Source organism: Convolutriloba macropyga, chromosome 12, assembly GCF_964194025.1.
Source record: "Convolutriloba macropyga chromosome 12, txConMacr16.3, whole genome shotgun sequence".
Taxonomy (NCBI): domain Eukaryota; kingdom Metazoa; phylum Xenacoelomorpha; order Acoela; family Convolutidae; genus Convolutriloba; species Convolutriloba macropyga.
This window is the reverse complement of record NC_134479.1, coordinates 11,602,485-11,617,031: the sequence shown is the minus strand read 5'-3', so window position 1 is coordinate 11,617,031 and position 14,547 is coordinate 11,602,485. Positions and strand designations below refer to the sequence as shown.

The following is a 14,547-nucleotide window of genomic DNA, read 5'->3' as shown; positions in this document are numbered from 1 at the left end:
TGTTGAACACTACTCGCTTGAGAGCGTATTTTGCAAAAGATTAAGCTCCGATTCCATACCGCGGTCATTTCGGTATTAGAACAATTTCGTTAAATCTAGGAAGCCATATGAACAACAAGCTTTATCTATATTCTGCGGAAACTTGTAATTTCAGAATTTTTGATTCGATATCTGCTGTATGAGTGAATGATACTTCGCGAAGTCTGAATGTTGTTGCTATCAACCCATGTAGTAGATTGTGTTTTGCTAGTAGTCTGTCGTTTAGGCTATTTTTTTCAACAATAATGCAGCATTGCAGACACTTTTAACTAAACCAGGCTTGTTTTGGCTTACCATTGGATGTTACGGCAAAAACTATTCTTTCCTGAAGATGCCTTTTACTTAGGAATCGCCCAATAATTTTTGCGGTACCCTTTTCAACATGTGTATCTATTGACTCTTAATACACACTTTTCAGGTTTGCGTCCTTTTTGGATCTTCGTTCCATTGAAAAAAGTTGATCCACGGTTGAGATGTAGATGTTTGATAGAATTAACTTTTATCAACGTCACAGTTTTTTTAATTCGTTCAACTAGCCTGTAAACATCTTTGAGCTCTCTAGAAATCTTTGAGCCTGAAGTTTCTACCTTAATTGACCGAGAGCAGAAAGCTGAATTTGGAGGCTGAAATTCCAATGACCCGCAATGCTTGAAAATTCTCAGCCGCATTCGCGTCCCGGTGAAGGTGAAATTAAAGTTTTTTTTCTTTTCTGGCCCGTAATTGGTCCACTGACTACCGATTCTAATTCTGTTAGAACGCCAAAAGATCCATTTTTTGTTCCTATCTTGCATGGGCGTTGTAGCTCCGAACAATTTGTCCAAAGATAATGCCAACTTGGTTCCTAATGATAGCCTCCTTTGTTTGAGTTGATATATTGCTTCAAAATTGCTATCGAACTTCTTTATCCGTCTTTTGCAACTTTTTTCTCTGAAATTTCAGAAATTTTCTCCGTTCGTTTTTGCTCTTTTTTGTAACGTTTGGGCCACTGAATTGTTCTTTATGTGTTTTTGTTACTCTCGTTCTTGTTCAGTGAATTACTGGTGTTAATTTTATTTGTTTTCATTCCTGGATGCGAGTCTTTGCTTATTTTTGAGAGCCAATGAATTTCCAACTCTGTTTTGCACTCCCTTGCTTGCCCTAGTTGTTTTTTAACAAAGTTTGTCGGCTACCTGGCAAGCATTTTACGACGCCGCAATTGCTTGGGGCCGCAATATCCTACCCTATTACGTCAGGTCTTTTTTGATAGAGAACTTTTATTTTGTTGGGTTAACCTAATCTTCAACTATTTTGTAGCTGAAATTTTTTTGGTGATCCCTTCTTTCACTAAATCCTAATCCTGATTTCTCTTGTCGTACATGTAAAATGTTGAATGAAGCTGTTCTCTGCTTATTATGATTGAATTGCCCTGTTGCTGTTCGTTTTTTTATTGCTTATTCCTTTTAAGTAGGGCTAGCACTTCAGTTTCTTTATCGAATTGCACTTTCCGATTTTCCCGCTGGCGTTGCCTCGATGAGTCGTTTGTTTTTTGTTGGTGGGTGAGTTTGGCATTCTCTACATCAGATTGGAGTGTGGCTGTCCCTTTCAGTGGACCAGTTGTAATGGATGCTCCGAAAAGACAAGGAAGACTTTACACCACCAAATTCGTTTTAGCGGCTACAAATGAATGTTACTTGGAGACGTTAACTTTGAGTACTGTTTTATCCGTTATACAGTATGTTAACGTTGCAATAGTGGATTCTCAGGTAGGTCAGATAACTGATCGTTCAGCTCGCTTTCTCAAATCTTCTTCGCACAGAATATCAAAATAATTTAGATTTGAAATAGTAATTTTTTGTTGAGTTTTGATCAATAAATCTGTCAAAAATCCAAATTGGAATAGGCCCGAACTAAAACGTTGCAGCGCTATAACTTGACCCAAGCAGTTTTTAACCCGAATTTGGCTATTGGTTTCAATACTTAAAATATCGGACTAGAGTAGGTTTTGTTGAAACCAGTATAAGCAAATGTTTCTGTACTCAAAGTCTCTTACCTAGGAACATTTTCCTCAGAAAAAAGAATGAGAATATCAAAGTTAATTCTCTTTCAACATGTTGAATTTAGATTATACTGTTTAATCAGTTAGATTATTTACAGAAACAAGACAAGTTAGCAATTAAATCACCATTCAATGATTGTGCTTCAATACGCACGGTAATTTAGTTTAATAAGACCAAAATTGCAAACTCCAACTGATTTTCGGGAGTCTTTCAAGTTTCGTTTAAACTATTACACATGTCAAATTTGCATCTCATATTGGTTGTAGAGATATATCTCGACAAAATTTGAACAATTTTCCATATTGTTTTTTTCTCATTGTACATTTGTTGTCATTACAAGATTGTGGACCATATAGAAATTTTGTGCAATGCTCTAAGCGAGCAGCAGTTCGAATCGCAAACAATCGTAGATAATCTGATGAAATCGGGTAAAGGATTTCATAAGTCGTACAAATATCTTGATACAGAATTGGTGAACCGGGACTTGTTCAATTTGAGGTTGTTTATTTTAAGCTTCTCTTCGTGAATGATAATCAAATAGTATTAATTGTTACTCCGTAAATGTCTTGACAAGAGCGAACCAATCAATTTGGCTTCGATAGAGTGGGACTAATTGAAATTCGTTTCTTAAAAAATTCTTTTCAAAACTGACTTTTCAAAGTTTCTGATATAGGTATTGAGTCACAGTTCATTTCTCTGACACCTATAGTTGAAAACAGGGTGAGAACAATTTTTGGGTTCAATTTTTTGGGTTGAGTAACGAACTATGGTTGTAAAAGTAAACTTCACTCTAGGAGTAAATGAGCAGCAGTAGAAAGTATGTTGGAAAACATCTGTTCCTTCATATGGGCACAACAAATTGGCAGATTTGATATAGCTTTCAAGAACCTAAACAGTTTGTTAGGAATCCATACTTTCTGTGATCTTTCACAAAATTACAGTAAAAAAAACGTGACCACTAACGAAATACGGGCCGTAATTGAACAAATGTTAAAAACAGGCGGCAGTTGGATCATGACTGTTTGTTTTTTGGATGAGTTTTACAACCGAGATTTCCCACAAGGTGTGTATGTTCAAAATATGTTTGCAGTTTTGAATGTTTCAACGGATTTCTTGTTTTCTGTTGCTTTATCTAGACAGGAGTTTGAAATAACACAGGGGCAGAATAAAGAAGTATAAAAGATGATCCGACAAAAAAAGACCAAATACCATTTTTTATGAAAGTTTCCATCATAAAAGGATGGAATCTCATTGGAATATCAGTTGGATAAATTGAAGCCTACTCACTCTTCATCGGGGTTGGTGAGATCAATTGCGCTTGCTCCTCGCAACATCCCGTCGGCCCTACCCGAGATGAACATCTATTGTAACTGTTCTAAGATCTTCCATGGTTCCGTTTAAGATATAAAAGGTTTCTTAGTATGCGCTTGCAATCTTTTTTTGATATTCATAGTTTAACTCTGTATGATTTTTCAAAACCAAATGACCGTTGTTTCATCTTTATAAACCATGCATGATCTTTTTATGGCTGATACGTCAACTAAACCAAAATAAGTTTTTTTTCAATCAGTCTGGTTAATGCATCATTAAGGGAAAGCTTGGTTGCATTCCGAAGAATCAATCTTTTTCAAACGTTAGAGTTAATGAAAACGACTAAAGAAAGTGACGAAAATTTTAGCTTAAATTTATTACTTCCCGGGTTGAGATGTCAACGCTAAAATTGCAAAAAAATGTAAGATTTGCGGTGAATGCGGTGAAATGATGTAAGAATTGCGTTTTTAGCGTTGAATGCGATGAGTGTGGTGAAAAAAAACTATTCAACGCTAAGAAAAGCAAAACTTACATAAATTCACCGCCAAAATGTACTGTAATTTTTTTTGCGGTGAATTTTCGTAAGATTCGCGGTTTTCAGCTGTGAAAATTTTTCTTTCATCGGTTCACGTTGGTAGCGGTGAATTATTTTTTTTGCAGCGCTTAAGATGTGAAAATAAAAAATTTACCGCTAAAAACCGCAAATCTTACAAAACTTCAACGCATTTGTTTTTCATGACGTCGAATTTGATTTAAACTCACAAGTAATAGAATTGAACTACGTGACAGATGGCTCATTGGGATAAGAAATTGTGACATATAAGTGGCGAGAGGTTCAAACCCGTGTACGGCAGTTTCTTTTTTGTAAAAAATCACGTGAATGCGGTGAAAATAAAAATTTCACCGCTAAAAATCACAAATCCTACATAAATTCACCGCTAAAAACTTCAAATCTTACAAAAATTCACCGCTTTCACCGCATTCATCGCAAAAAGATGCGGGCGCTTTGCGTTGAAATTTTTTTCACCGCTATTCACCGCAATTCTTGCATTATTTTTTGACCAAACCTCGATAAGAGTATTCGGTTTTACTAGTACAGTACAAAGTTTCCAATAAAATAAAAATTAATTTTCAAAGGTTTTCTTCAGTAAAATTTTCTGGCTCTTCTGGCATACTTTTGTACTTTACAACTTTATGTTTCGATTATATTGCCATTTTGGGCAACACAAGGCTCCATTGTCAACAAATGAGTGCTTATATTGGGCGCTCATGATTATGGAGTTTACATTGGGCGTTCATCGTTTATGTTGTTCATCCCGGAAAACTACGACATTCCCATCCCTAGGCATCAGTTTTGTTTCAAAGTGAACTTCTTTACAATTAATTAAAGACAATAAAGTAAATCATAAAGACAACGTTATTCAAAACGAGTGCTAGTCGTGATATATTCTGCCTTCATTGTCTGGAACCCCTGAATGTCCTTGGCAAAATAGCAGCTATCACAGCGCATATTTATGATGTATGAGAAAAACTGCACGGATTACACGTAGCTTTTAAGGTCATAAATGGTTTGTACTGATCTCGCAATAAAAAAACAAGTCGCTGAACATTCCGCAGTTTCATCGTAGAATTTACAAAATCTGATCGTTTCGCCTATTTGTTGTAGCGTCGAAAAGGCATGATTAAAAATGGTGATTGAGGTGCTCCAGATTCGAGGATGGGCGCAAAATTATGTAGGACCGGCAGCAAATGCATTGAATTTATCTATGAGCTAAGCTTGAGATATTTAATTGGAGGTAGTGCCATGCACAGTTGTTTTTTCATCAAATTGCCGATTTTGCAAACAACCAATTACAAAGACAAGTATTTTTCATTAGAGCAAGGAGTCATTCAAACTAAGCCAAACATGTTACGGGAGATTCCTAGCGTGTAAGAAGTCTTAATCAGAAAACTATTCTCATCTCTATTCATCAACTATTCTAATAGAGAACTTGAAAAAAATATCTTTGATAATGTCAAGCAGTTGTTCAACTAAGTGTTGCATGTGAGATCCCAAGTAAAACTAAGTTCTCATTAAGAAAAAAACAATTGTGGCCTGACCAGACAGTTTTGGACATTTCGATTACGTCCTATTTTGAGAGTGGAAACTTTTGATTTGGTCTAGAAGTTGTTCAAATGCAATCGAACTAGGTATGAGAGTCTCCCATTATATTGTATAATATATAGAGTTTTCAAACGTAATTTTGGACAATTCGATTCTATTCCTCTTCTATAAATAGGGAATTTATTCAAACCAACAATTATTTCAAATCTAACCAACCTTGGTATGGAACTTTTCCAAGGTATTTGGAGTCCCAATCAGAAAGATTTCCGGTGTTTATGGAGTCCCATATAGAGTTTATGTTCGCGGTTTGCCTAGTTGGTGTTCAGTACGTAATTTTGGTCATTTTGTGAATGTCAAATTTCAAAAATAGAGAATTTTTTTCGGTTGGGGAAATGTTGGAACCCAAAACAATTAAGCATGTGATATGCCCATCGCTTTAAATTCGCAATAGTAAAGCTCGCGTCTGAACTTAACTAAGAAATGATTCACGTTTTCGAGCAAAAAAAAATTGAAAAAATTTCCAGACAACGGATTTTTTAAAATCAATTTCTATCGTGTCAAAAAATAAGTCAATTTCAACCCAACGTTAAATGAACAATACCCACACAAAAGAGAGTCTCAATAGAAAAATCTCAGGCGTTGACCGCCTAAAAAAATTTGATTTTTACACGTATCTTCGAACGTTTTCATAATATTCCTTTTTCGTGTCAAGGATTACCTCATAAGCAACCATATGTGGAAAAAAGACTTTTTCAATGTAAAAAGAGTCTCAATCAGAGGGCATTTTTGAGATAGCTTGCCTTGGAAAAAGGTTGTTTTCATATAGCAAATAGCAAATTTTGCATTTAATGAGTTTTCAAAAACAATTTTGGATAAAAATTTTTCAATTTAAATGAATCATGGTGTCGGAAATCCGCAGCGTATTTAGAGTCTCAATGTGGAAAAAATGGGTTGTAGCTTGCCTAGATGCACAACTGTAAATATGAAATCTCGCATATAATTATGTAAAATCTACACCTAAATGCTCCAAAATATTGAGAATATTACGCTTGAAAACGCCAGAATTTTGTGGGAATTCCGCTCAAAAACGCATAATTATATAAAAGCAACACTAAGAAACGCAAAAAGATGTGAGATCTGCACTTAGAAACTCAAAATTAGGCAGGTACAACTTTGGAAACGGGAAATTAGAGAAGGTAAGCGATATGAAACGTTGACATGTCAGCTTTTCCGTAATTTTTTATAAATATAGTGTGAATGCATTGAATTTATTTGTCTGAGTTTGACGCATTGAAAGCCCAAAATTTGGTAAAGAATTATGGAGAACCTTCTAACTCGTCAACGCTAGTTTCGGCTTATCTTTCATAATTCTGTAAGCAATTCCTTGGCCCTATTTATTGGGAAAATGAAAACAAAGAAACCTCATTTTTTCTCTCTTCTTTTCTGCTGGCCTCCACGATAGACTCCCGCCGTCTTCCTTACCAGTTCTGCCATAAGAAAACCACTGAATATTATTGAGAGCAACTTTAAGTCTCTATTTTTACCTGGCAAAAAATGAGCCAAACCCTTAAAAGTTGTCTAAATATGATGTCTTTCTATTTTACTTGTCTGACTAATTTAAATTTTTTATTGATTTTTTATGTCTATTTTATGACCATTTTTGGCGTTTTTTACTATTTTCAGGCGTACTCTGTGCATTTTTCATTAAAAAAGCAGAATTTGCCCCCACAAGTCTGGCAAGTCAACAATCAGAATTGTCCCCAGTCTACAAATATAAAATCAGAGTGGCCCCAGTCTGGCAAGTAAAAAAATCATAACTGGCCTCAGTCTGACAAGAAAAAAATCAGAATCAGCACAAGCCTAACAATTGTGATTTTAGTATGAACTCACGTCTCGCAACAAAAACTGACATGTATCAGAGCAAGAACCATTAGCGACAAGAATTTGAATTTAGACGTAACCACTACTGATTTTTAATTGAGTTTTGGTACGGGTTACTTTGTGGGGCCACAATACAAGTCTTAGATAACTTCCTGAACTTCTTGCACGAAACATTCATACTGTTCTTGAGATTTCGGCGTCCATTTTTGATTACTCGAATCAGTTTTTCTCATCCATTTTCATTGCTCCCAGCGTTTGGGGCTTTTTATTTGGGCCATTTGTTGCATAATTTAAGCACAAGGTTCAAAAAAATACATTCACCTCCTTTTCCTGCAAGTCATTGCAACATCTAATGTCCAGCTTAGTTCGGACTTTATAAACAAAAATAAAAATCAACTTCTTGTTAAAAGGTTGCCAACAACTATATTCGACAGTTTTTTACGCATTTCTGTATTTTTTGAGATAAGTTTGAACGGCGAAAAAGATACGGTAATCATTAAAAGAAAAAATGCTATTGCGCCTCAACTAATTGTTCTCTGCATCATTTAATTTTTAATTACTTTTGAGAAACCCCACAGAATTCAGTTTTGGTTAGACTTTAAATATGAGGGAAGATTAGGGAAGATAAGGGAAATTAATTGATTTTGAAACCACTTTTGATTTATAAATTTTAAAAACTTTTTTCTGTCAATCGGAGAAGCTAGCAGATATCACAACTAGCATATGCATAAGTGCACGTGAAAAGAATAATCCCAAAAAATACATTTGTAGAGTCTGCAGTGAAATAGTTTCAAGAATATCACATCAAGTATTTTTTCCATTCATCTTAATATTCGACGTTTTTTTTTTAGTGACGTCAGTTTTAGTAAAGTTTTTCAAAATAAAATTCTTAAGGTTCTATATGAAGAAGTTCACTTTAGCCTGCGCTTCCGATCACCTTTTCAAGAACAGATGACCCTCCGTTTTTTGAAATTTCGTTTTCAATTTAGATGACTGAAGATAAAAGAAAGACAAAAGATTCGTTAAACATATTGTAAACTCATTAGTAATGCCTTAAAAATCATTATGAATATAAATAGATATATTGCAGATATAAAACAAGTTGAACGAGCGCAATCGTCTAACGGAAATTTTGTATGTGAACCAGGAAGGCCATGTGTTGATGATACCAGCCACGTTAACAAGCATTTGTTTTTTAACGAGCATTTGCTTTTTCTATTTAGAAAGTACAGCGCAATCAAGTGAGTTTCAAATTCAAAGTAGACTGATTTAGTTTCAGCTTTTAAGAGCACAATCCGATTAGATGCTCATTAAAAGTAAAGCTTATAATTTAACAAATATCCGTTCTTACAGTATAATTTGATAGCCTTTAGTACTGAAGAACACCTTATTTGCCAATGTTTATAGTAAGTCCCGTTAAGTTGCAACGCAAGCGAACGTTCGAAAAACTCCCGACCTGCAAATGTACAACGAAGTGCGGATCTCCGCATGTTTTAAATTTGAACTTTGACCTTTGAAACGTCCGATAGCGTTGCAACTTTATGGGACTGACTATATATCAAAAACTAAATCAAAGACTCAAAAAAATTGATTTCTCAACCATTCTATTGGACCGATTAAATAAACCGTCCAACTGCTCGTAGCATATTGTTGAAGTGAACTCCCTCCAATTAGCAAAACTCTATTTTGAACTCTCTAACTTGAGAAAATTTCCAACTGAATTTGGTCACGTTGATATTTAGTTACACATTTTCTGCTACTAAAAATGATAAGCCAACAATATCAAAACAAAGCTGAGAATAATCCCTCCATAGCCGAAGATAGTTTTTGAGGCAGGTTTTTCAATTTTCTTATTTCTGCTTTTTATTGTGATCTGAGATAAAATTGAATATGACAAAAAAGCTAACAACCTGCATTTCTCTAAGCATTTTCTCGAAAACCTCAATCAGTTTGAAAGTTAATGGATTCAGTAATTCAAAATGAAAATGTTATAACAAATTGTGTAGTAAAAAAAGTGAATTAAACCAAAATTGGTTTTATTTATGATTTGCACTTGGAACATTTTCAGAATGCTTTTTAACTTATAAAATTGTTTACAATAATTTCCAGTTTTCCATTTTTCCGTCAATTTGCTTTCCTAGCAGTTCAGCCCTTCTTCGCTTGTGATAAAAAACGTCAACAGGGTTTCTCAGAAACAAAACGTTTACGAAACGATCTACATGGAATGCGACATTTTTTGAAATTAAAACTATAGTGATCAGTGATCAATGATCAGCGAGATGATGAATATGAAAAATTTCCTAACTTTCAAAACTGAAATTATTTCTCTGATTTCCCAAACAAATTTTTCAAAAGTACATAAATCATGATGCAACAATTTCTACGCTGAGCTGAATGACTAAGGTTTGGATAATCCCATTGAAAACTGTGTGAAACAAGGTTCTGTTGTCATATTTCACCAGAAATCTCAACAGAATTATGTTTGGTGTGTCAATTTGATTTGTAGTTTTCTTTGTCTCGAGATTTGATTTTTTTACCGTGCAACCTTCTCCGAGAAAAAAAAGATTTGCCACAACAGACTTCAAAATAATCCTTTGAATGACCCGAGACAATTACAACATTTTTTGGAGAACTAACTTTTTGTTATTCACTTTTGCAAAATACAGCATTAAATTAAGTCTTCATCTTACTCCCTAAACAACACGACACATAAAATTAAAGTAATTTAGATATTAATAATTGTGATGTGAAATGTGGTAAATAAAAAGATGTCAACATTTTCAACTTGCTGTTGTTTTGCGTTTCTCCGAAAAGTTTGCAAATGCTTTTAGTTATTTCAAGGGGCCTTCACTTTGGAAGAATTGAACGACCTAAACAGAAAACAATATTGTCTGATTGGTTAATGCTGCCCGAAACGTCGCTAGAAATACGTTTGTATATATTTGAATCCTTTAAACTTTGTGGTCAACCTCCTCTCCTACGCATTAATTCCTTCTTCAATACAGGTTTCCAACTCTTCAACTTGAATATAAATTATTCCGATAACAAAATGGAAAAGAGCAACAAAATTGGCATGTTGAAAACAATGCTTAGAAAACTGAACTTTCAAAAAAATATATTTTACTAATTTTCCTAATTGATATTAGCATAAAATTCAAAACTTTTCACACCATTTAGTAATTTGCAGTTTTTTTTATTAAAGGTGAAGTTTTGCACCCAATGTAGATTGTCAATAATTCACTTTACCTTAGCTGAAAGTTTGTTCATAATTTAGTTATTATTTGCATTCGCCGTGTGAATACTGTATTCGATATACAATTCGCTTAGCTTATTTTCAAGGAGTTACTTGTGATTTTGTTCACACTGATATACATCATGTATTCACGGTTATCTTTCGCTAGATTTCCTGACAAGTTTTAGCTCAATCTTACACGTCTAGTTTTACGGTCCACTCAGAGCAAGATAAATGAAATTGACTAAAATAATTCAGCTTGTTAAACGCGAATCCACATCCTAATATTATCTTCATTTTTGCATCGCAAATACAATAAACTATTTCTGCCTCGACTGAGAGATAAAAATTTGTCTTTATTTCCAGGTCGCTTAAAATAAATCTTTTGAACGCTAAAAATTGTTGGATTTATGTTCAATGAACAGTAGTGATCACCAAGAATACTCTTTTTTGTTTCACTTACTCAAAAAACTTTCTAGAGGTCACTATTGTATATAGAAACTAATATCAATGAAAAAAAGGCAAATTTCCACAAGAAACAAAAATGATCAAATCTACATCGATATTTTAGTCATTATAGGTTATATAACGTTTCGAAAAGATTTGGAATATTACTTCAAGCAATATAGAAGACTCATTTCCCTTTTATGTTTTCAACCACTAAACAGTTTTGTTTTGTTTTCTATTGAGTCTTTCGATCCCTTTAATAATCAGATCATTTTTATCAGAGCAATTTTAGAGATTTTTGGGATGTGAAAGTTAATAAATAGCAAGATACCGGGATCAATGGACAATTTTTTTTTAAAAAAAAATTGTTCTTAGTCAAAATTAAATTTGTTCATCTGACTTCTTTTTAATCTAAGACAACTTTTTGGTTCAGATAAAAACAATTGGTTGCATTAAAAAATCCACTGTAACTTGGCCGATAAATGTTTCAGCATCCGACTAAGAGTATTGTTGGAATAATAAACTGTTCAACGGTAATTTATCTACATTTTTTTTTCTTAGAGCGTGAAAACAAAACATTGTAAATTCAATTTTTTCGGGGAACAAAAGGAAGGTCATCTGTTCGTCATTTCACTTGAATCGAGACGAAGATCAGGAGTATACTCTCTAAATCCACGTTCAGGATTATACCCTCTAAATGCACGTTCAATTCCCGAAGCGCCTTGATCTCTCAGACCTCCTCCTATCAGAATAAAAATTTAAATAAAAGTCCCAACCATCGATTGTTATCTGTTAATATAAGAGAAGATGAATCTTTACTTTTTTGCCTCTCCCAGCTTAGAGGGCTAGTAAATGTTACGCCCCCACAGCCCATGAGCCGGTTTACACAAAAGACTTCGCTTACCAGGTCGAGAAATTTTCTGAAGATCATGCAAGGAATGCACTGAAATGCGCTGATTTGTCTAAGAATTTAGCTCAAAGATATTACATAATAATGCGATGAAATGTATGAAATGTGCTGAAAATTAGCAAGAACTGCGCTCAATTGTCAGCTCATTTGTAAACTTAAAACGCATATTACCCCATTGAAGCGTATTATTGTGTAAGGTTTGTGTGCTGAAAATTTTGAAAAATCAGCCCATTTTAGGGCATTTCTTACACATTTTTCTGATACATTCTCGACCCGGGATGTACCCCGCCACACGTACTCATGGCAGCCCATTGCTGCCTAACACTTTAGGGCTCCCATTGCAACACAACTCCTCCATATTTTTTGCCAGAAAGAATAGACTGTGTGAACAATGTATGTTGTTAACTTTAAACTTAAATGGGAGCCCGTGTTCAGAAAAGGCAACCAAGTGGACGCAAGAAGCGTCGTTTCTGGCCGATCTTTGCCGATTTCGTCGGGTTTTTTGTTATGTAGAAGATTGCTATTTGATATAAGAAGTGCCGATTAATGTAGTTTTTTGGCATCGTTCGTAATTGATGTAAGAATTGAGGTTTATCAACATTTTTGTTATCGTCAGCCTCAATTTGATTTAATTACAAAAAAGTACAGGAAAACAAGAAAACTGCGTGAGTGGTGGTGCAGTGGAGCAGATGGTGACTAGTAATCACGGTGTTGTAGGCGCGAATCCTAACTAGGACTGTAAATTTTGTAAGTTTCTTAAAATGGCGAAAACCGACGATTCTTACGTTTAAATACCAACGAAAACCCATCAAACCGACGGAAAAAAACGAAGGGTTTTGATCGGTTTTTTCTACGCAAAAGCGACGAAAACCGACAATTCACTATGTCTGAAAGTCGGTAAAATATCAACTCGGGAGATTGGCGTTGAAATCAGTCAATGCGCTGAACAAAAACCTTTAAGAAGGTTGATCTTATTTATACATTTTTAAATATAATTTGTCTGGGTTTGTGATAGAGGCTACGTAACTCTTCTTGAAGTAACTCAAAACTGTTGGCGTTAATCGAGAGATGATCCGCTTTTTCACTCCAATTCATTTAACCCCCCTATTGTAGCAGTAGAAATACTGAACGTACACCTTCAGCCAATCAGAGACTGAGAAAACACTATTCTTTTTTAAATAGAGAGAACTGAACTTACTTTAGTCAGTCTGTTAGCGTAGATACACCATGTGTATTCCTTTGACTCCGGTGCTATTCTTGTTAATCACCGTAATAAACAATGTACACCTCTTGTGCTTTATAGAGTCGGTTAGTCTGAGAGATATAGGTGAGTCTATTTCGCGCGCAGAAATAAGTATCCCTAGCTTTTTATACCCTAAGGCTGTAAATGGAGCCCACATCGCGTCTGCCTTAACTGGTGCGACCAATGAGTTAATATACTCTAACCGTAAAAAGAACTCACATAACACACATTTCTCTCTATTGAGAAAGAAACTTAGAATTAGACTCAATAGCTACTTAGTCTTTTTTTATTTTAAATTTAAGAAAAAGGGAAACACATTCCCACAAAATACAAAATTCTCATTTTTTAAACACAAGAATACAAACAATGGATCAACACCCTGAACAATCTTCCTCTAACATACCGACACACTCGGAAGAGTTACAAATCGCAATTCTTACGCAACAGAACCGACGCTTAATATCAGAAATTTCACCCTTTGAAGTTAAACATTACCAACACCGAGACAAATTAAATATACTTCTAAATATTGCAAAACAACTTAAAACACACTATTTTGCACTAGAACAGCAATTTTCCTTCTCTTTACCAGAAAAGGCATCACAGGCTCCACGAACAGCCTTTCTCTCATATTTAATAGAAATTCACGGAGTGCAACTCACAAAAGGTTCAATACTATTTCTTTGTGATCCACTCACAAACAAATCTAAAGCTTTAATATATGATACACTATTGAATCCACTATCGGATACATTATTCGAATTCCTTAACGGAATATATTCAGAATTACAACCTTTAGACAGCGAAGGATTATTTAAGAAGTCCTCCTTTAAATTTCTCAGACGCCTTGCACCGGCATTAAACACTAATGCTTTACAATCTCGTATAGAAAGCGCACACAAAACCGCTCGACGGGAAATAGAAGGATTTATTAAACTTCTTGACATTTACATCACCTCTGCTACAGATGCAGATCTAACGGAAGACGACATTCTTGATTCTCTCACACTCTTATCTTGGTACATACAAAGATATTGGAAAAGCCTAGTAAGACATATTTTCACATCTACAAAACAAATCGCTGAGGCTTATCCACACATATTACCTAGATTGCCTAAAGCTTTACAATATATCTATTATAAAAATTGGTTTCCACAAAAATTTGTAAATATTCAAACGATACCTTCAGAATCTATACAGAAACTATCACTTAAACGCCGAAATGTAGAAGTCACAAATTATAACGCGGAAACACAACCGTTTACTTGTACGAACCAGAAAACAAAAACACTTCCCTGGAAGCTTCACAAGTTGAAAACATGGATACGATAGTCCATAACCAAC

General features: G+C 34.6%; 1 protein-coding gene across 1 annotated transcript in view; it reads right to left on the bottom strand.

Moving 5' to 3' along the window:
- The window catches only part of LOC142350798 (uncharacterized), a 175,871-nt gene that overhangs the window by 72,580 nt on the left and 88,744 nt on the right, over nucleotides 1-14,547 (bottom strand). The window contains exons 3-6 of the mRNA XM_075402755.1: nucleotides 11,685-11,792; nucleotides 8,287-8,308; nucleotides 4,705-4,727; nucleotides 3,363-3,420 (exon numbers count right to left, since the gene is read on the bottom strand). Of these exons, the coding sequence (XP_075258870.1) occupies nucleotides 3,363-3,420; nucleotides 4,705-4,727; nucleotides 8,287-8,308; nucleotides 11,685-11,792 (211 nt within the window). The remainder of the gene's footprint in view (nucleotides 1-3,362; nucleotides 3,421-4,704; nucleotides 4,728-8,286; nucleotides 8,309-11,684; nucleotides 11,793-14,547) is intronic.